At 42.8% G+C, this 21,295-nt stretch overlaps 1 protein-coding gene across 2 annotated transcripts in view; it reads left to right on the top strand.

Annotated features, from left to right (window-relative positions):
- The window catches only part of LOC135225884 (WD repeat-containing protein 11-like), a 94,781-nt gene that overhangs the window by 24,828 nt on the left and 48,658 nt on the right, over positions 1 to 21,295 (top strand). The window contains exons 1-3 of one of the 2 annotated variants that reach the window (XM_064265451.1): positions 720 to 898; positions 2,723 to 2,891; positions 17,443 to 17,581. In XM_064265451.1, coding sequence (XP_064121521.1) covers positions 864 to 898; positions 2,723 to 2,891; positions 17,443 to 17,581 — 343 coding nt within the window. In that variant the 5' untranslated portion in view covers positions 720 to 863. Of the gene's footprint in view, positions 1 to 719; positions 899 to 2,722; positions 2,892 to 17,442; positions 17,582 to 21,295 lie in introns of those variants that run through there. The other variant, XM_064265452.1, reaches the window with a different exon arrangement.

Here is a 21,295-nt window from a genome sequence, read left to right as displayed (position 1 = left end):
CAAGTGGGGAAATATATAAATAAAGGTAGATGAAATAGTTTTATCAGAAATTGAGTGAAGGTATGATAGCCAAGTACAGTATAGTACGTATAAATAGGTAAATTAAAAATGTATCACTGCTTACTTCAAGTTTTCATGTGTACTCTATGCTCTGGGTTTTCTATCATTCCACATACGGTTTTTGTTTTCATTTGTACATTATTCTTTTTAGAAAGACTAAATAAGTTAAAGTATTTATTGTTCAGTATTAAGACTAAGTTAGAATATATATTGTTTAAGATTGGCCTTATTAATCTCCTGATAAAAGAAAAAGGAAAAATGTGCTTCAGAGACTGTATTGATTGAGGTGAAGAGACATAAGAATGTTTTTGTTTCTTCTATTTATGCTTTGTAATATTTAGTTGTAACCTCTTCTCAGTATGTCGTAAAATTTTGAAGAATGTTAAGAAAAAGAGGTATGTATATTTTAGGATGTCTTGGTAATGTAATGGGTTAATACCCCCCTATAGACAATTTGTTACCATCCCTTCTCTTTCAAAATTTTTCATTAAGATTGTAGAAATGTAACATATTTTACTGGCAGGAGCACAGGGAACTTGGGTTATGATTTAAAAAAAGTAAAATGCTATTACTCATAGGCAATTGAGAAATTGTTTTAAACATTACAAACTTTGTAGTTTAGGAGGAGGCTGTGTTTTGTTTGTTGAAGACTTCAGCCTTAGCAGTGTCCGTCATCCAATGGTCGAAAGTTCTATGTGTCTAACACCTCTACAAGTCCTGGAAGAATCTCCAGCTCCATTCCGTCATCTGCAAGTAGTAATTCATTAACAGATGAAAGAGCCAGCTCGAAGATCAGGCGAAAAATGAGAGAAATGGTTGTTGGGGAGGTCAAGCCAAAGTAAGTCAAATCATGGTCTCACTCTTTTATGCATTTATGTGTTAATGAATTTCATTCATGTAAAGTACGTAGTGACTTTTTAACTGTGTAAAAGATATATGATGAAGAGACTATAATGCAGATGACTGTCAAAATCGTGCTTGCTTTTTTAAGAGGAAAATAATATTCTGTGAAACAGATAAACCCTTAGATTGAGTCTGCAACTTTTACCGGTAGTGAAGTACATATTTCAAAATGATTCAAATAAAAAAAACAGTGCATTGACCTTATGTGGGAATAAAGTTGAGGGGTCCACATTGAAAGTAGGAAAAATGTAATTAATTATGGAAAGCCTTTTACGTATTTATCTGCCAAGATTAATGTTGTATACAGTACTTAGCAAATAAGTTTAACATGTATTTGGGACAGTTACTTAATGGAGAACTATAAGCATTGCCTAAAGAGTGCCTGCCTGGGTTCTTAGAGGTAACAAAAGCCAGTTCCCTGGAATTGCTACATTTTACTTCCAAGATCAAAATGTTGCTATATTTGATGCATTCAGTTACATATGTATTAACTTCTCTAGATATTTGAAGGTTAGACAGGTTTGACATGAAGATAGGTAAAATTTCTCTTAGAGCTTATAGTTACCTTAGACATTATTCAAGCCTTCATTATAGTATTACACAAGATCAAACTAGACTGAAGAATGACATCTAGAAAGGCATGGTGAAATTGTAACATGCAAGAATTTGGCGAGTGTAATTTTTTTAAAGAAAAGGACAGATTTATCACTACTGTATTAGCTTTAGCATAGAGTTGTCAAATAGATGACTTGAAGTAAATTTTAATTAAGAATTGAAGAGTTTCCATACATGACCTTTTCCTTACCATACTGAAATCCTTAAAGATATTCAACCTCATAGTATGGAAAACACCCTCATAATTATAGAGAGGGTTTTGAGAGTGCCAATTTTAAGTGTGTTAACATTTAATAGAGTTTGAAAGATTTGACCGTAGTATAATTAAGATTAATAGATTCTATAATTATTAAAAAAATACTGATTCAAGATTCTATAATTATTAAAAGAATACTGATCCGGATGGCAGCAGTTAGCAGTGAACTTAAAGATTTCTACACTAGGTTTGGAGTCATTGCCAGTCCATAACCACAGGCAAGATGTCCATAGTTTAGGGTTTATTGAACTGATATTGCTTTAGGCTTGGTGACAGGAGTTGCAGAGTAATCCTTTGGAAGAGAGAGGTGATACCAGTGGTATTTTTTATCATGTCAAGCAGATTATGGTATATAAACAGATATAGAAAAGGGAAAAAATACATAGATTTCACTCCAGGTAAAGAAGAGTCATACACTTTTGTCTCACTGTACTGATACAGCCCACGCCTGGACAAAATTATGCACTTAAGCAACAGTGATAGGTCACAAAGAACAAACAAAACTTTATAAACTAAGAATATTGACAAGACAGCATCTCCCCAAAACAATTCAGCAACTGGCTATCATTATAGCTTTTTTTTGAAGAGCCTGAAAAAAAGAATAGACCTTTAAATTTCCAATGGTTAATGGTACACTATCCAAACCATACTTTCCTCTAGGGTGCTCTCCTTCCAGATCTATGCATCGCACTGCATTGTGCAGTTGAACCGAGAAAGCAAATTATTCTTGCTGTGTGCTGCTAACTCAAGGAGTTCACATGCAACATGTCAGCTCCTCCAATCTTAATATGTCTGTATAATATGGCATTTTCATAAGAAATACATTGATAAACAAATGTTCTACTAATTTTTTACTTTTATTTTTATTTTATAAATACAATTTTCCAGGAATGATGATGTTAGTCAATTAGCTGAGTGTCTGCAGTTAGCTTACCACAGAACTGTGAGGGACCAATTACTTTTGCTCTACTCCAGAGAGATTTTAGTCTTGGACCTGACAATTAACCAAACTGTTGGGATCATTACCATCGATCGAGCCGTGTCTCCTTTCAGTCAGGTATTGTAGTTTTATTGCACTTATCATTGGTTTCTGTTAACATTAATGTGGTTAGTTATTTAGACTGTAAACATATGTTCTGCATAATCCAGTACATTCTGCACATTTACTGTAGCTAGAACAAAGATTAGCCTTTTGTATGCCATATATTTTTAGTGCCTTATAATCGAGAGTCCTTGATAACCACATCTGTAATCAATTTCAATTTAGTTTACATTATAGTAGAGGAATAGCAATAGATAAATAAAAAGAGATTTGAAAAAAATTTACATACTATTGGTCTTGGTTAATTTTGACCATTCTGTATGGGGTCCATATCCAAGTCAGACAGGTAGAATCTCTTACTGAATAAAAATTCTGTTGAATATTATGTATGAATGAAACTCTTTTATGACAGGTGTGTATCACTGTCATGCTGGTAAAGTTATTAAGCTGAAATAGTCTAGAGGTAGACTTTCGTGTATTATCGCATATTTTAGTGTTCTCAAATGAACTAGTATTTACATACAGAGCTTGATACTTTGGGATAGAATTAGTGATAGTATACTAAGTTAGAAAAAAAATTCTGTCACATTCATTATTTAGTATTTCAGTTCAGTCCTTCAAGTTTGAGTTTCCATGCTCATTTCTTGCCAATATTACTCCTATGTATTTGTGTTCCTCATCTTGCTGACACTCCTAGTGTGCTGATAACCACTTCTGCTCAGGTATTTATTTTACCATTAAGGTTTGCTTGTTATCTGGGCCGTATTCTTTTCATCCTGTCAGTTCCTAACCACAGTCACCCACCAGTTATTAGATAAGTTCCCTTTTTTGTTGTGATAAGAAGAAATTACGTATTATACATCTGTGGGGAAAATTAAAGTGGATAGTATTTTTATTTCCTGAGAAACCAAGCACTGGCAACTACTAGATTTGTCAGTCCTGTCAGATTTCTTGACCTCATATTAACTGCCTAGCTGTATGTTTGCATTTGCAATGCAGGCTATGCTTCCCTGCAGAGCTTGGCCTAAGCTTGTCTTTAGTCTTTTCTTTTAGTATGACATGTGATAGCTATCCATATTTTATTTTCGGTTTAACCATACATCATGGTAGATTTATAATCATCACAGAGGTCTAGTCCTTATAAAGAAATATGTAGATTCATAGGAGAATCAGTTTACGTATTTACTTTCAGTAAATAGTGATTTTTATACATTTAACTTCCCTGTCAGATATATACTTAGCTAAAGACTTTGTCGTCCCCGATAGAAATTCGAATTTCGCGGCACACTCTACAGGTAGGTCAGGTGATCTACCGCCCCGCCGCTGGGTGGCGGGAATAGGAACCATTCCTGTTTTCTAAGTCAGATTTTCTCTATCGGCCGGGACATCAACATTGTTGTTGTTCCTCCTCATTTGATTTTCATGTTTTTTCATCGCTATTGATCTTCTAAGCCGGTCTTTTTGGTGACATATTGGATCTTTGGTTGGGCATACTCTTTCGTGGACTGTTATTTGGACTTGATTTTGGATATTAATAAACATTACCTTAATATAATTTATCTAGCCCTAAATCCCCAAAAACCGCACCAAAATTTACCACATTGGCAACCCTGTTACCTCCTATTCTGTCCGCCAGTTGGCAACACTGTCGTTGACAGATACGAAAACCTTCCCTCAAATCAGTTGTTAACGAGCGCCCGTGTTGTTTACATCACGGCCGCTCTTTATAAATTTCCTTAAACATTTTTGTGCCTTTAAAGCTTTCATTATTTGTTAAATGAGACTTTATATGAATTACCACTCACGCATTACATCACGAAATAGTGAATTAACTTTGATTTCTGTTGTGGTTCTTATCTTGAATTACGAACTTTTGCGCGACCCGGAACTACTGACCTGTCCAATTCTACAATGGATTACCAAGAAATTATGATGCTTCCTTCTGCCAGCAACATCAGGAACTGCCCGGTTTGTGGGACAAGGATGAGTAGCAGGGAGTATGAACCCCATGACATTTGTAGCTCTTGTCGTGGACAGGTTTGTGACTTGACTTCTCGTTGTGACGTATGTAAGCCCTGGTCTGACGAGGATATGACTGCTTATATGAAACGCCAAACAATCTTGCAGCGTAAAAGATCGGTTAAGGAGAAAAAGAAATCGATTGCTAAAATTGTATCTAACGAATTCTTTGACTTGGGCGCTCATGATTCTGGCTCTTCGGTTTCGGTATCGTACGACTCCGATTCCGAATTAATTGATGCTTTGCCCCTTGTACAACCAGTAATTAGTGAAGTTATTTCTGATGTAGATTCAAAGATTTTGGCAATGGAAACTACCTGGAAACAGAATTTTAAGAAATTACAGCTTAGTCTAGATAGAGATATTTCTGCTAAGTTTAACAATCTGTCAGAGAATTTTCAAGAAGCCTTTACTAGAATGTCTAACACACTTTTAGATTCATTTTCAGCTCCTCGTCAGGTACCTGTCGACAGCACCATGGGTAACGGTGCGACAGATACCCCGGCTTGTGAACCCCGTCGTGGCAAAGGCCTAGGGGGGATCCGGTCCGGGCAGGTGCCTAACGAATCTTTACCCAACGTGTCCCCTGTTAGTTCCGTAACAGTGCCAAAGAGCGCTTATTTAGGAGAAGGGGGGAGGGATATTAGTGTCAGACCTAAGATAGCTAGTCGTCAGGATTTTACTTCAGAGGAAGTTTCTAAGTTAGGATCTGACGATGATGATGATGATGACGCGGATTCGTGTGATATTGATGTTTCCTCGAATGGATGTCATGATGTAGAATTCAAGAAACTTTTTGATTTAATTTTGAGTTTTCTTCCTCAGGCGAGGCCTAAAGAGCAGAAGCAGCCTCCGCCTCGTTGTGATTACAGAAGGGATTTTTCTTGACGGTTCCTTCCCGGTCACGGGAATTTTTACGTTTTCCCTTTGCCCAGAGGTTCGCGAGAGTGAGGGCGGACGTTGCCGCTAAACTTTCGAAGGAGATCGGGGAAGGGAAGATGAAGATCTCTTCTCTTCTACGACATCCCGGAGAGGAGTTTATTTACCAGGTGGCAGATGATTCTTCATTCTCTCGACCCCCCAAGCCAAATCCTGATTTTGTCCGACTTTTCAAGTCAACCCTTGCCTTCTAAGGCTTCGGTCTCTGTCTCAATTGAAGATTTTATTGCTATGGAGGCTGTTATGAGCTCCTTACAAGAAGCTCAATCCTTCAATATTGTGGGTCCTCAGGAGGGCTTTTTTCAATGTATATCAAGGACTCCGGGTTTGTTCCTCCTGATGCTCCTCTTTTTGAGAAATTCTGCTCATCCATTTCAATCGCTTCTGTACATCAGAACGAGCTTTGTTAAGCTGCTCAATGCAGGCCTTTCTTGTTTCTCTAAGGCGTACCTGTATTTGTCGCAGTTACCCTCCTCTGTATCGGAGATTCAGAGAACCCGTCTGTTGTCCTCTTCTCCTTTTGGCGATTTCCTTTTCGATATTTCTATGCTTTCTGAGGTTTTGAAGGAACATCAAGGTGATGCCTCTTCCCAAGCTCACTGGGCCTTATCAAGAGCTTTTTCCTCTGGTCTCTTCATCCGTTTCCTCAAGGAGTAAGCGTAAGTTTAGGACCAGATCTGTACCTTCTGCTCCAGCCCAACAACCTCCTTCTGGCTCTTTTTTTCCAGAGTACATCTCAGGTTGCTGGTGCCTCTTCTTCATCCTCTGGTGCTCACCCTTTGAAACACGGGAGAGGTTTTTCTTGTCGTGGCTCCAAGGGCAGAGAAAGAGCTCAACCTCCAGGAGGACCTTCTTCTTCTTCTTCTTCTTCTTCTTCCTTGTCTCTGCGTAAGAATTTTCGGAAGTAGGAGTCATCACCTCGCCTGGAGACGCGCAGTAGGAGCTTGTCTCTCCACGCCCATTGGTCACTTGGCAGGGTATTGGGGAGAGCGGTGGATGCTTGGGTGGTGGAGGTCCTGAAGGAAGGTTACGAGATCCCTTTTGTTTCCAGACCTCCACTTTCCAATCGTCCTCTCGAGTTCAGCAGTTATTCCCCTCACTCAATCAGGGGTCAAGCCTTGGAGAAGGAGCTTTCGGCCTCTTGGAGAAGGATGCCATAGAGCGAGCTCCTCCTTCTCCCGGGTTTTACTCTCGGATGTTTGTAGTTCTAAAGGCCTCGGGTGCCTGGCACCCCATCATAGATCTTTCGGTTTTGAACAAGTTCATTCTAAAGTCCAAGTTCAGGATGGAGACGGTCCAGACTGTTCTTTCATCCGTCAGGAGGGGGGAACTGGATGATTTCCATCGATCTGCAGGATGCTTATCTGCAAATCCCCATCCATCCAAGAAGCAGACCTTACCTTCGGTTTTTCACGGACTCGGGAGTTTTCCAGTTCAAGACCCTTTGTTTCGGCCTCACCACTGCTCCACAGGTCTTTTCTCGGGTGATGGCTCCCTGTTTCAGCTATTCTGCATCAGTTAAATGTAAGGATGCTTCGGTATCTGGACGATTGGCTAGTCCAGGCCGAATCTCTAGTGAAATGTCTCCGGTCGAGGGAGATAGTTCTGTGTCTTTGTGTCGAGTTGGGCATTCGTGTCAACTTCGACAAGTCAATCTAATCCCTTGCCAGATCATGACTTATCTGGGGATTGTTTGAATTCCCAGATTTTGAGGGCTTCTCCCGCTCAGAACGGATAGACAAGCTTCTGAGTCTGATCGAAGAATTTTTGTCCTCCGTAACGCAGCCAGTTTCTCTTTGGAGGTCTCTCCTGGGCCATTTGTCATCCCTCATCCAACTGGTTCCCGGAGACGTTCTCAGAATGAGGTCCCTTCAGTCGACACTTCGCCAGTCATGGGATTTCGTGTCCGAGGACACGATAGTCGCCTCTTCTCCACAATGTCGGAAGGATCTCCGTTGGTGGATGCAAGTTCACCGCCTCAAGTCAGGGACATCTCTTCTTTCGGTTCCTCCGGACCTAATGTTTTGGTCAGACGCCTCGGATCAAGGTTGGGGCGCACACCTGGGCTCCGAAGCCGCTTCGGGCCTTTGGTTAGAGGAGGAGAGGAGCATGTCAATAAATTGGAGGGAACTGAGGGCAGTGTACCTAGGCCTTCTTTCATTTCAGGAACAACTGTTGGAGTCGGTTGTCGCGATCTTTGTCGACAACACCACAGCAGTCTCGTACTTGAGAAACCAAGGCGGCACACAGTCGGATCTTCTCACTCAAGAAGCCGATCAATCCTGTGTTGGGCAGAAGACAGGGGGATTACGTTGGTCCCTCAGTTTATCCTGGGCCATCACGAACGTCTTAGCAGACGCCTTGTCGAGACCGAACGAAGTTCAAGGGTCGGAGTGGACACTTTGCCAGGAAGTCTTCGACAGCCTCAGGAAGAAATGGCCTGTCACAGTCGATCTGTTTGCCACCCCACTGAATTTTCGGTGCCAGATATTCTTCGCCCCTTACCAGACTCCTCAGAGTGCCGGGACAGACTCTCTTTTGCAGGACTGGGAGGGACTTCAAGCCTATGCTTTTTCCTCCGTTCTCTCTGGTGAGGTCAGTCCTCAACAAAGTGAGGGCACCAAGCGTCTGGATCTCACCTTGATCGCCCCCTTCTGGCCACAGAAGGAGTGGTTTCCCAACCTTCTGGAAGCACTGGTGGAACCCCCCATTCGCCTGCCAGAGAGACCAGATCTTCTCAAACAACCCCATTTTCATCGGTTCCATCAGAGGCTCCACATGCTTCATCTTCATGCCTGGAGACTGTCAGGAGGTTTCTCCAAGCACGAAGGGTTCTCCTCCAGAGTGGCGCGACAGTTGGCTCTTGGCCAGGCGGCAATCAACCAGAGTAAATTATCAGGCTAAATGGTCGGTTTACAGACGTTGGTGTAAGTCTCAAGGACATTCAATTTCTAGACCTTCCTTACCGAAAGTAGCGGAGTTTTTAGTTCATTTACATCATGACAGGGCCCTGTCACCTTCGTGCATTAAGGGTTATAGGTCTATGCTTTCCTATGTTTTTAAGGCAAGGCTTCCTGAGATCTCTTCATCTTATGTCATTAGAGATTTACTTCGATCTTTTTCCCTATCTCGACCCAGGCCGCAGTGTTCGCCTCCGACATGGGACGTTAACAAAGTCCTTCAAGCCTTAAGGTTCCCTCCGTTTGAGCCTCTGAATTCTGCCAAATTTAGGGACCTCTCTTCTAAGACACTCTTCCTTGTCTCACTGGCTACAGCCAAGAGGGTGGGTGAACTGCAAGCACTCTCTTTTCTGGTTGCCAGATCTGGACAAGACTTGATTTTGTCATACCTTCCTGAATTTGTCGCAAAGACTGAATCGTCTGATAATCCCATTCCCAGGTCTTTCGTATTGAAGTCGCTGGTCGACTTTGTTGGTAATTTAAATGAGGAATTAGTTCTTTGCCCTGTTTAGGGCGCTCTCATGTTATTTCGCGCACGAAGGACATTCAGGGTCGTCCCGTCATCTGTTTGTTTCACCCCAGAATGTCAAGAGACCTATTTCAAAGAATGGTGTATCCTTTTTTCTCAGAGATCTGATCGTTAAAACTGGTGGTTCGGCTGGTGGGAAGACCAGACGCCGAGAGCACACAGTATTAGAGCAGTTGCTACATCAGTAGCTTTTATGAAGAACGTCTCAGTCGCCAAGGTGCTTGAGGCGGCGACTTGGCGTTCTAATTCTGTTTTTGCCTCTTTTTACTTGAGGGATATTTCTCTAGTTCTAGGCGACCTTCGTTCTTTGGGCCCGTTGGTGATGGCAGGACAGGTCGTCAGACAGGAGAATTAGGTAGTCTTCCTGTTTTACGTTTTGTTGCTACCATGTATATTATTCATTAATTTTTGTTTTGTTGTATATATTTTTTGTTTTTGTATTATAACCCATGGCAGTTTTTGACGTAGTTATAATGGGAATTAGGCAGTTTGGTATTTAGGTGTTTTTGATGACAAGGACTGACTGCTTGGCAACTCATGCTGCTTCCATTTTCAGTGTGAAATGGTTCCAGCCACTGGGTTGTCGGCACTGGCGACTACGCTTCTCCCAGAGTCCGATGCTGACCTAGGACTAGCCACTGGTTCGCTTGTCCTGACGACTCCTGCTTCTTCCACTGTCCTGGACAGATTACGGGAATTGTCGATGGATCGTCTGCTGTCATCTGGTGACTCGCTCACCATCTACTTTTTGTCTCACCTGTCTTCTCAGAGTCAGACACTCGTGGAGATCAGGCGACATTTAGTAGCCCTGAGTTTCTTGTTGACGAAGTCGGTTTGCGTTGATACACCCCCGATGATCGTGTAACAATGAGACCAGGTTGGACTGTCAGGCATTCGTCCTTCGGGACTGAATCGCCTTTTTGCTCCGCGCTCCTTTCTCTTGGCACCAGAAAGCTCGAGTTAGGAGTTGCTCATGAGCCGAATTCGTTGCTGGCGACTTCGGGTTGCGTTGATACACCCCCAAGGTTTGCTTAGCTTTGAATCGCCCAGACAGTCCAGACACTCATCCTTTAGGGAAAGAATAGTGCTTGATAGTCTTCAGGGTGCAGCCTTGCTGTCCGCAATTCGTCTGACTGGTCACCTGGTCGGTCACCTGACTTTAGTACAGACGGACTGACTATGCACTTACTCCTTGTCCTGTGCTACCGCAGTTGGTGGCATTATGGTAGGAGACTTTGAGTTGTTAGTATCTTTGACCTTGGGTTGAGTTTTGACTGCCTATGATATATATTTCTTTGTTTGTTTTCTCCTATTCTGTCCGAAGGGGAAATTGTATTCAGATTCCCTCCTCCTTTTCAATGTGGTTAATCGGGCTAGATAAATTATATTAAGGTAATGTTTATTAATATGGAATTTTTATTCTAAAATTAATATTAATAATACTTACCTGTATAATTTATCTAGTCCCACCCATCCTACCCCACGATCTGCCTATCACAACTGATTTGAGGGAAGGTTTTCGTATCTGTCAACGACAGTGTTGCCAACTGGCGGACAGAATAGGAGGTAACAGGGTTGCCAATGTGGTAAATTTTGGTGCGGTTTTTGGGGATTTAGGGCTAGATAAATTATACAGGTAAGTATTATTAATATTAATTTTAGAATAAAAATTCCATTTTTCTCATAATGTCGGACTCTAGCTTTTCGGTTAGAAGACAGTGTGTGAATGAGGGATGTATGGTAAGGCTACCGAAAGCTTCGGTAGACCCTCACACAGTTTGTAAGGGGTGTAGACAGAATGAATGCTCTGTATCTAACACCTGTAAAGAATGTGTTGGTTTGAATGAGGAAGAGTGGAAGAATTTGAATTCCTATTTAAGAAAATTGGAAATGGATAGGGCTAGGAAGGCTTCCTCCAGAAGCGTAAGTAGGTCTCGTTCTAGCGAGCCAATTAATATAACACCTAACCCTAAACCTGTATTTACTTCCTCTGCTACTACTAAGACTGCAAACCCAGCAACGGAAATTGCAGATCTTAAGGCTGCACTTGAAAGGATGGAACGTCAGATGCAAACTTTAAAAGGTAAGCGCAGTGATAGTGACGTAAGTGTACCCAGTGCAGTGGAGGGTGCGTCTGATCGGCTTCATCTCGCTCCCAGGCCTAGACCGCTTCCAAGCTCACAGGCCCAGAGGAGAAGGAATGTCAAAAGCCTTACGGAGGTTATGGAGAATCCCCACCGATCAGCCGTCCCCTCGGCAGATTCTGTGACGATCTGAACTGCCAAGGATCGCTATAGGAAAAGCATCCTAAAAAAGTGTTTTTCTTCTTCGGATTCTTCACCACAAAGAAAGGGCTGGAGTTCTGACGACTTTTCACGCCCCTTAAAAAGAAGTTGGAAAGCTCCAACGTTGGATTCAAGTCCGGAGTTTTTCCCTGAAGGATCGCCTTGCGAAAGGAAAAAAGCCAGGTATATTCCAACTCTCAACTCGGAGTCTCCTTCCTCCTCTAGACCTCCTTCACCTACATCGGAAAAGGAAGAAGAGAATGCTGCGGCAAAAATTCTACTAAAAGTACAGGAGCAGATCTCCTCTTTAGTAGGAGTTCTTACGAAGGAGACTCCCAGAAGAAAGGACTCTTTCCTTCCGATAAAAAGATCTACAGGAGAAAAGACTTCTCTGGCAAAAATCGCTTATGCTTCTCCTCGGACAGGAAGTAGAAAGAATGCGCCAAAAGCGCCAGAAAAGCCATCCTGGCGCAATGCGCCAAAAGCGCCAGCCTGGCGCCAGATGCGCCAGAAGCGCCAGCCAGGCGCCAGAATTTACGATCTTCTTCCAAACAACTTTTGAACCAAGAGGATTCTTCTAGCTTTCAGCGGGATCAGATTTTACCTGGCAGGGACTCTAGATGTCGCACAGGCGGCCATAGCCCCTGTCAGGATAGAGCTTTTTCCGTTGAGAGTGATACGAGAGGACATCCTTCTTCTGACAGGAGAGAAAGACGTCGCACAGGCGGCCATCGCTCTTGCCAGGAGAAGGAGAGAGTCTTCTTGCAGGATCAGCCTATCTCTCGTAAGGACGCAAGTTGTTGGACAGGCGGCCGTCGTTCTTGCAAGAGTGGGGTAGATGTTGCGAGGGACTCATCTCCTATGGAGAAGAATCAATCCTCTTTGGAGATTGAACTTGATTTGGAAGATGTGTCGGATTCGGAAGATGGTACGGCTGCAGGCTTATCGGATTATAAGACGCTAGCAGCCCTCTTACTTCAAGAGTTTGGAGACTCATTAAGCCCTACTGCTCCACCTTCTCCTAGATCTTTGTTTACCAGCACTAAGGTCTCAAAATCGTCCTCTTTCATTAAGATGAAACCGACCATTTCGATGAAGAAGGCGCTTCGGTTTGTCGGAAACTGGTTTAAAACCAAGGAGGAAGCGGGGAGAACCGTCTTTGCCTGCCCTCCTTCCAAACTGGCAGGAAAGAGAGGTATCTGGTATGAGACGGGAGAATCACTGGGTCTTGCTCTCCCGACCTCTGTTGAAGCAGATTTTTCAAATCTTGTTGACGCTTCAAGAAGACAAGCCTTGTCATCAGCTAAGATAACATGGGGGACTTCAGAAATGGACCATCTCCTCAAGGGATTGTTTCATGTCTTAGAAGTTTTTAACTTCTTAGACTGGTCCCTTGGGGTGTTGACTAAGAAAACTCGGGAGTCGGAGTTGCTTAGCCCAGAAGTCCTTTATAGTGTCTTGTCCTGTATGGACAAAGCAGTCCAGGATGGATCAGGAGAAGTGGCTTCTCTCTTCGGAACTGGAATTTTGAAGAAAAGGACTTTATTTAGTTCTTTTCTAATGAAAGCAGTCACTCCTATTTAGAGGTCGTCCCTGCTTTATGCGCCTCTATTGGATCAATTGTTCCCTTCACAATTAGTAAGGGACATTTCCCATTCTTTGGCTGAAAAGGCCACATAGGATCTTTTGGCCCAATCCGCAAAGAAAGCGAGAACCTCCGTTCCTGTGAAGAGAGAGACACGTACCCCTCAACAGCCCTTTCGAGGGAGTTCCTCTTCTAGACCCTCCTCTAAGAAGAGAGGAATACCAAAAAGAGGTAGGTCTGCATTCAGACCTATCGAGAAAGCCAAATGAGATTCCAGTCCTTCAAGCACCGGTAGGAGCCAGACTTCTGAAATTTTCAGAAGAATGGGCTCTGAGAGAGGCAGACAGCTGGTCTCTTTCAGTAGTAACGAAGGGATATCTTATCCCCTTTCGAGACAGACCTCCCCTAACGACGACCCCGAGGGAACTGTCGGCCAAGTACAGGGACCCTGCCATGAGAGAAGCACTTTTATATCTTGTAGAACAGATGTGGCAAAAGGAGACCATCGAACTGGTCCAGGATCCACATTCCCGAGGATTCTACAACCGTCTTTTTCTGGTTCCGAAATCCTCGGGAGGGTGGAGACCGGTTCTGGATGTGAGCGCATTGAACCGATTCGTAGAGAACACAAAGTTCTCTATGGAAACGTCCAAGTCGGTTCTTGCGGCTCTTCGTCCCGGAGATTGGATGGTCTCCCTGGATCTACAGGATGCTTACTTTCATGTTCCCCTACATCCCTCATCGAAGATGTTTCTTCGATTCATGATGCAGGGCAGAGTATTCCAATTCAGGGCCCTGTGCTTCGGCCTTTCTACAGCTCCTCAAGTTTTCACGACCCTAATGAGGAATGTTGCGAAATGGCTACATCTGAAAGGGATAAGTATATCTCTTTATCTAGACGATTGGCTGATAAGAGCAAAATCGGAACATCAGTGCTTGAAGGACCTGGAGACGACTTTAGAACTCACAAAATCACTGGCACTACTAGTAAACCTTGAGAAATCACAATTGATCCCCAGACAGAACATAGTCTATCTGGGGATACAGATGGATTCTCAGGGTTTTCGGGTTTTTCCATCGCAAGAGAGAATTGCTCGAGGCTTAGAAAAAATCTCGAACTTCTTAGGGAGGGAACGGAGCTCGGCGAGGGAGTGGCTCAGTCTGTTGGGGCACCCTTTCCTCGTTAGAGCAGTTCGTTACCCTAGGGAGATTGAACCTCAGACCTCTGCAGTTCTATCTCAGACGAATGTGGAGTCAGAAGACAGGAGATTTGTCAGACTCGTTTCCCATTCAGCAGGAGATAAAGTCAAACCTGAAGTAGTGGTTAACCCCCTTAAGAAGAAACGAAGGAGTGTCCCTCTTGATTCGGAACCCTCTCCTAGTGTTGTTTTTCGATGCCTCGGAAACAGGTTGGGGAGCAACATTGGGTCCAAAGGAAGTGGCAGGTACCTGGACGAAGGAACAGGTGGCACTGCACATCAATGCGAAGGAACTCCTGGCCATTCATCTAGCCCTGGAGTACTTCGAAGCGGAAGTCAGAGGAGTGGTAGTCCAAGTCAACACGGACAATACCACTGCTCTGGCTTACGTTCGAAATCAGGGGGGCACTCACTCTTTCTCACTATACGAGATCGCAAAAGATCTATTGACCTGGACGGAGGAACGGGGCATGATACTTCGGACAAGATTTGTTCAGGGAGTGAAAAATCTAAGAGCAGACAGATTGAGCAGGAAGGACCAAGTACTTCCGACAGAGTGGATGCTCCACTCAGAAGTCTGCAAAGAGCTTTGGTCCCTCTGGGGAAAACCTCAGATCGACCTGTTTGCCACGTTCCTCTCCAGGAAGATGGACAACTTCTGCTCTCTAGAAGAAGATCCCAGAGCCATAGCGATCGATGCTTTCCTTATGGACTGGTCAGGCATAGACGCCTACGCCTTTCCCCCATTCAAGTTGCTGGGGGAAGTGCTAAGAAAGTTTGTTGCATCGAAGGGAACAAAACTGACTCTAATTGCTCCCTTCTGGCCTTCCCGAATCTGGTTCACAGAGGTACTGGAATGGACGGTGGACTTCCCCAGATCTCTTCCAGAAAGGACAGATCTGCTCAGACAACCCCACTTCGAGAGGTTTCACAAAAACATCCAAAGTCTCTCCCTGACTGCCTTTCGACTATCGAAAGACTGGTCAGAGCGAGAGGCTTTTCTAAGAAAGCTGCAAGTGCTATCGCTAGAGCCCGCAGGTCCTCTACCTTGCAGGTCTACCAATCGAAGTGGGAAGTTTTCCGTAGATGGTGTAGGTCGAAGAAGCTGTCCTCTTCCAATACCTCTGTGACCGAAATCGCCGATTTTCTTCTCTTCTTAAGAGAAGAGTCGAAGTTGGCTGTATCTACTATCAAGGGATATAAGAGCATGCTCTTTGCTGTTTTTAGAAACAGAGGCCTGAATTTAGAAAATAATAAAGATCTTCATGATCTCATTAGGTCTTTTGAGACTTCCAAATTGAGATCTTCTCTCCCCCCGAGTTGGAACCTGGATGTAGTCCTCAAGTTCTTGACTTCTAACAGGTTCGAACCTCCAGATAAAATCTCGTTCAGAGATCTTACGAGAAAATGTATATTCCTGTTAGCCCTCAGTGAATTGCATGCTTTGGACTCTCGGGTGGGTTTTAAGAAAGACTCTGCTGTGGTTTCTTTTCAACATCTATTCCTAGCAAAGAATGAGAACCCTTCTAAACCTTGGCCTAGAAGTTTCGAAGTCAAGGGACTCTCTTCCCTGGTAGGTAGAGAGTTGGAGCGGTCTCTTTGCCCAGTCAGGACCCTGAAGTTCTATCTAAAAAAGAAGACACAGCTTCAGGGATGTCGCCAGAGTCTCTGGTGTTCAGTAAGAAACCCCAAGAGACCTATGTCAAAGAACGCACTGGCGTTCTTTGTCAGGAACGTGATAACAGAAGCTCACAGGGACTGCCAAGAGAACTCCTTAAAGCTGCTTAGGGTAATAGCTCACGAAGTCCGTGCAGTTGCAACTTCCCTATCTTTTACTAAGAATATGTCAATGAGAGACATTTTAGCAGCAACTTATTGGAGATGTAATTCAGTATTTGCATCCCATTATTTAAAGGACGTTAAAGTAACATACGAAAAATGTTTTTCTCTTGGCCCGTATGTATCAGCGGATACTATGCTGGGACATGGAGCGGATGCTGATCCTTAAATAATTTTGTTTTTGTTTTCTTTAATGACTATTTGTAACAATATTGGTGTTGAGCTTTTTTGGGTTGCTGCAAGGATGTTCGGGGATGACTCCTTTCAAATCGTAGTACTAACCCGACGATAGGATCAGGTGATCGGGATCAGTGTCGTGCTTTATGATAATGCCATTAGGCAAGGTGTTTTGTCATGTAAGTGGATAGGACCCCATTGACAAAGATCCTAAGGTTCTGTCGCGTAAGTGGGTAAGACCCCTTTGACAGACCATCAAGAACTCTTAGCATGAGGTCACTACCTCTCTGAGGCTCTTGAAGCGATGCAGGCTCCTAGGTAGTAGCCATGAAGTCTTTCACTAACACAGGTAGGAACCAAGGTTTTTTATTTTATTACCTACAACGTATGTTGTCTCCTGTCTATTCAGTAAAATTAGCTGTCTCTTACCCTCTGCCAAAGGTGCCAATCAGCTAAGTATATATCTGACAGGGAAGTTGAATGTATAAAAATGTTATTGTCATGATACAATAAAGTTTTATAGTATATACTACTTACCTGGCAGATATATACGATTAAATGGCCCACCCAGCCTCCCCTCAGGAGACAGGTGGAAGAGAAAATCTGACTTAGAAAACGGGAATGGTTCCTATTCCCGCCACCCAGCGGCGGGGCGGTAGATCACCTGACCTACCTGTAGAGTGTGCCGCGAAATTCGAATTTCTATCGGGGACGACGGAGTCTATAGCTAAGTATATATCTGCCAGGTAAGTATGTATAAAACTTTATTGTATCATGACAATAACATATTATTATAGATGAAAACAAGTGTTGCTAGCACCAGTGGTAAGTATTGTAACATACTGAGTTGTGGCTAATCATCATTGTGTATGTAGATTAGTGGTACAATGCATTTGTTAGTTCATTTGAATTGTTATGAGACATATGGAAGTAAAAAAACTTGATAGTGGTTTATTTTTAAAAAGTTATACAAATTGGTTTTGAAGAATATTCATATCTGGTCAGGAGTAATTTGAATATGATTTCTTTACTAGGTCATATCCTGTTGGCAAAGAGATGTTTTATTTTGCCTCCATGAATCTGGTTCAGTGTCTGCACACTTTCGCCGCCGTCTTTTACCATTACCCGCTTCACCAGACTCTGATAAGGAGAATCAAAATACATGGCATTCAGGTGAGTCTTTTCTTCGTACCCTTGACCTCAGTGTAGCTGATGGGACATCTCAAGTTAGACTGATGATTTCCTTAGCTGAACTTTCATATATATTTGACCTTTAGAATACTAAATTTTTTTCCAGCTTAAAGTTAGGTTACTTCCCAGAGGAATAGATGTAAGTCAAAATTGGTGTAAGGTCTGGAGCTTGTTGCTACAAATACTCTAGAGACATATATACACGTACTTCAATACTTTATTATCTTTTAACTATTTCTTTCCCTTTAGGGGAGTATTAACAGTGCGCTTGTGTAAACTACAGTGTTCCTTTTGTCCTATATACATAACTTCGTTTTTTCTGAACATGTCCTGATAAAGCTTTGATAGTGGAATTATTTCAGAAATCAGCCTTTGGTGTCCATGGATGTGCTGGTGTTTTGGGGTAAAACTCCCAGCTATTTATCCTGTTTTACCTCCCAATATGTTTTGATTTTGTAGTAGTCTGGTCCCAGGAAGTGAATTAGACTTACACTTCAACCATTTTATGATTGTTTCTATTGGTGTGGTTAGTAGAGAAAGTGGTCTTCATGTAGTCTTTTGTACCATAGACCAAAAAACCTACAAATAGTGGTAACAAGAGCTGATTAAAGAGGCTGGTTGTAGGATAACAATGTAATTTATCTTTAGAAGTGGGAGATGAAGACTGTTGTTGTTGTATTTACAGAGAAAGACAGAAATAGGTAAAAAATGGAGGAGTGAAGGAGAAGGAAAGTCTTTTGCGGTCTGATATGGTGTAGCTTGCCGTCTTGTAGCCTGTTCTCTTACTGATAAAAATTCTTTGCATTACACTACAAGTTTTGGCATATAGATTTTTTACAAACATATAAGCTACCAGACATACATATGGTAATTAATGGGATTGTGAGGGAAAGGCAAGGGACTGGAGTGAACATATATCATGCACAGACCTGGCTTGTAATGAAGATGGCTAACCTTTGTTGTTGTCACAACATAATGAGAGCTGAGGTAGACATTGTAAGACAAGAGATAGAGCCCTCCTGTTGTGAGTCCTTTATATTCTATCATTGTGGTTACAAGCACTGTTCTGGCCAAGACCAACTGTAAGAGAATTCCTTGTACGTAATTGGTTGTTCTTTCTTATGGAGTCCTGGGGGGACCATGAGAATGTAACTCCTTTGAGGATTCACACCATCTACCAAAAGTAGGTTTTTCCTACATCAAAACCTGTTTTTTTATAACACAAATATGTTTTAATGTAGACTCCATTATTATAAAATATTTGCTATCCCCCTAGCCATAGAAACCTTGTTGCTCCACACCTGCTACACAGAAAGGGAGGTTATTGGCTAAGACATACCATATCCAGACACATATGACAGATGAAAGACTGGTGAACATTGAAATTTTCAAGGTACAAATGCATTGTAGATCTTGATAACTTTTGATGCACAGCTACATTGTAAGCAAATATAATTTTTGTACATGCAACTTCCCCGGCAGATATATACTTAGCTTATGTCTCCGACGTCCGACAGAAATTCGAATTTCGCGGCACACGCTGCAGGTAGGTCAGGTGATCTACCCCCCTGCCGCTGGGTGGCAGGAATAGGAACCGTTCCCGTTCTAGAACCAGATTTTTTCTGTCGCGGTAGTGTCAACATATGTTGTTGCTACCTCCTGACTTGATTTTCGTTTTTCATCGCCATCGATCTTCTGGGCTGTCTTTTGCAGGGAAGTACTGGGTCTTTGGTTCTGCATACGCTTTATTAACTTTTTTAATGAATTTGGCTTCGAAAAATTTCGAAGAATATATGACGTGGTAACTACCGAAATTTTCGGTAGACACTCACATTAGTTTGCAAGAAAGGGAAATATTAATATTTATTCATTAATACGTGTAATAAGTGTTAGAATTGATTGAGGAAGTATACTGACTTCCTACTTTAGGGAGTCAGTAAAGCATGTAACTAGGTACGTTTCTTTTAAAAGTTTTTTTAGAAAAACTCGTACTAACGAGCAATTAGAGTATTAACAGTACTAGTAGTGTTGCATCCTCATCACCTTCTTACTTCGCAGAAACTTCAAATTCATAATTGCAATTTGAAGACAAGGATTGTGGCTCAAAATGCGAGCTATTGAAAGGTAAGAAGTGATTACTAGTGTTCCCCATTGCAGTGGAGGGTGCGTCTGATCGGCTCTGTCTCGCTCCCAGGCCTAGACCTCTTTCAAGCTCCCAATCCCAGGGGAGAAGAATGTCGAAAGCCGTAAGGGGGTTTCAGAGAATCCCCACCGGTCAGGCGTCCCCTCGGCAGGTTCTGTAGAGCGTTCCCAGACTGCCAAGGATAGCCATTGAAAAAGGCATCCTTAAAAAAGTGCGTCTCTTCATCTTACATCCGAAAAGACGAAGAATGTATATGTTTTGATGATCTAGCGCGTTCTCTGAAAACTAAGAGAACACTGAGCAAGAGCCAGCCAGGAACTTAGGAAGCCGCGTTCCAGCAAGTTAGCGTGAGCCACGTTCCAACAGCCAGCAGCGAGCCGCGTTCCAGAAAACAGACTAGCGCGAGCCGCGTTCCTACAACCAAACGTGAGCCGCGTTCTAGCAACTGAGCGCGAGCCGCGTTCTAGCAACTGAGCGCGAGCCGCGTTCTAGAAAATTTTTCTTGGCGCAAGGCGCCTTCAAAGAGACGAAGCGCCAGCCTGGCGCAAATTGCAACAGAAAAACAGACGGCTAGAGCAAAGGAGCGCTTATAGTACAGTGGCAATCAGAACGATCCTTCCATTGAACGTTTCCGGGCAAGAGGCTCTTTCTAAAAGGGGTCTAGTAGGCGCTCGGAACTATCAGGGCGCACGGGACCTTCCACACAAGCGAACGTTCCAGGAGCAAGTCTCCTTTCTAGCGTGCGGAACATTCCAGGCGCGCGGAACTATCCAGGCGCTTGGCGCAAGGAGCCAGGCGCCAGAATATTCCAAATCTTCTAAGAGAGAGAGGTCAGTCGCGAGGCTCCTCTTTGAGTTTTTAACTTGAGCAACCTTTCCCCTGGCAAAGGTGCAAGATGTCGCACAGGCGGCCGTCGCGTTTGTCAGAAGGATTCTGATACTAAGAGAAGCCATTTTTTCATTATTCAGAAGACTCCTGGGTTTAGCAGTTCCTCTCAATGCGGACACTCTCCTTCATTCATGCTCTTCCCTCGTTATGAAGAGGCAAGCGCTTTGGGAGTTTTTCTTATAAGAATCTCATCGACGTTTGGGTATGATGGCGGATAGGAAATATCTACTTCCTTCCGTAAACCCTACAGACAAACAGGAATTCTGTCTCTTCCGCGATTTTATGAGGAAATCACGAGATTTAAAGAGTTCCTGGATTAACTTCCTTCCTTAGGAGATATATATACTCTTTCTATCATTCTATTAACGAAAAGAACGAAGACAGTAAAATTTTTCCTTATCTGCCTCGGCAGGGAAAGAAGGTAGTAGAGTATCTGCTGTATGAGAATACGATACGGCAAATCACACATACCGTAGTTACTTCTTTGTAGAGCAACTCAATTATCAGTATCCTTCCAGGAATTTCCTAGGAAGGACTACGCTTAAAGGGATTGTTAAGACAACACCTACTTAGCTTCTAGATTTATCGAAGTCTTGTTTCGCTTAAATATGCATTAATAAGAACTTCCTGAAGTTCGATAATAATTTTATAAGATTCCTTTATTT

The sequence above is a fragment of the Macrobrachium nipponense genome, chromosome 13, assembly GCF_015104395.2.
Source record: "Macrobrachium nipponense isolate FS-2020 chromosome 13, ASM1510439v2, whole genome shotgun sequence".
NCBI lineage: Eukaryota > Metazoa > Arthropoda > Malacostraca > Decapoda > Palaemonidae > Macrobrachium > Macrobrachium nipponense.
This window is presented reverse-complemented; position numbering and strand designations above follow the sequence as displayed.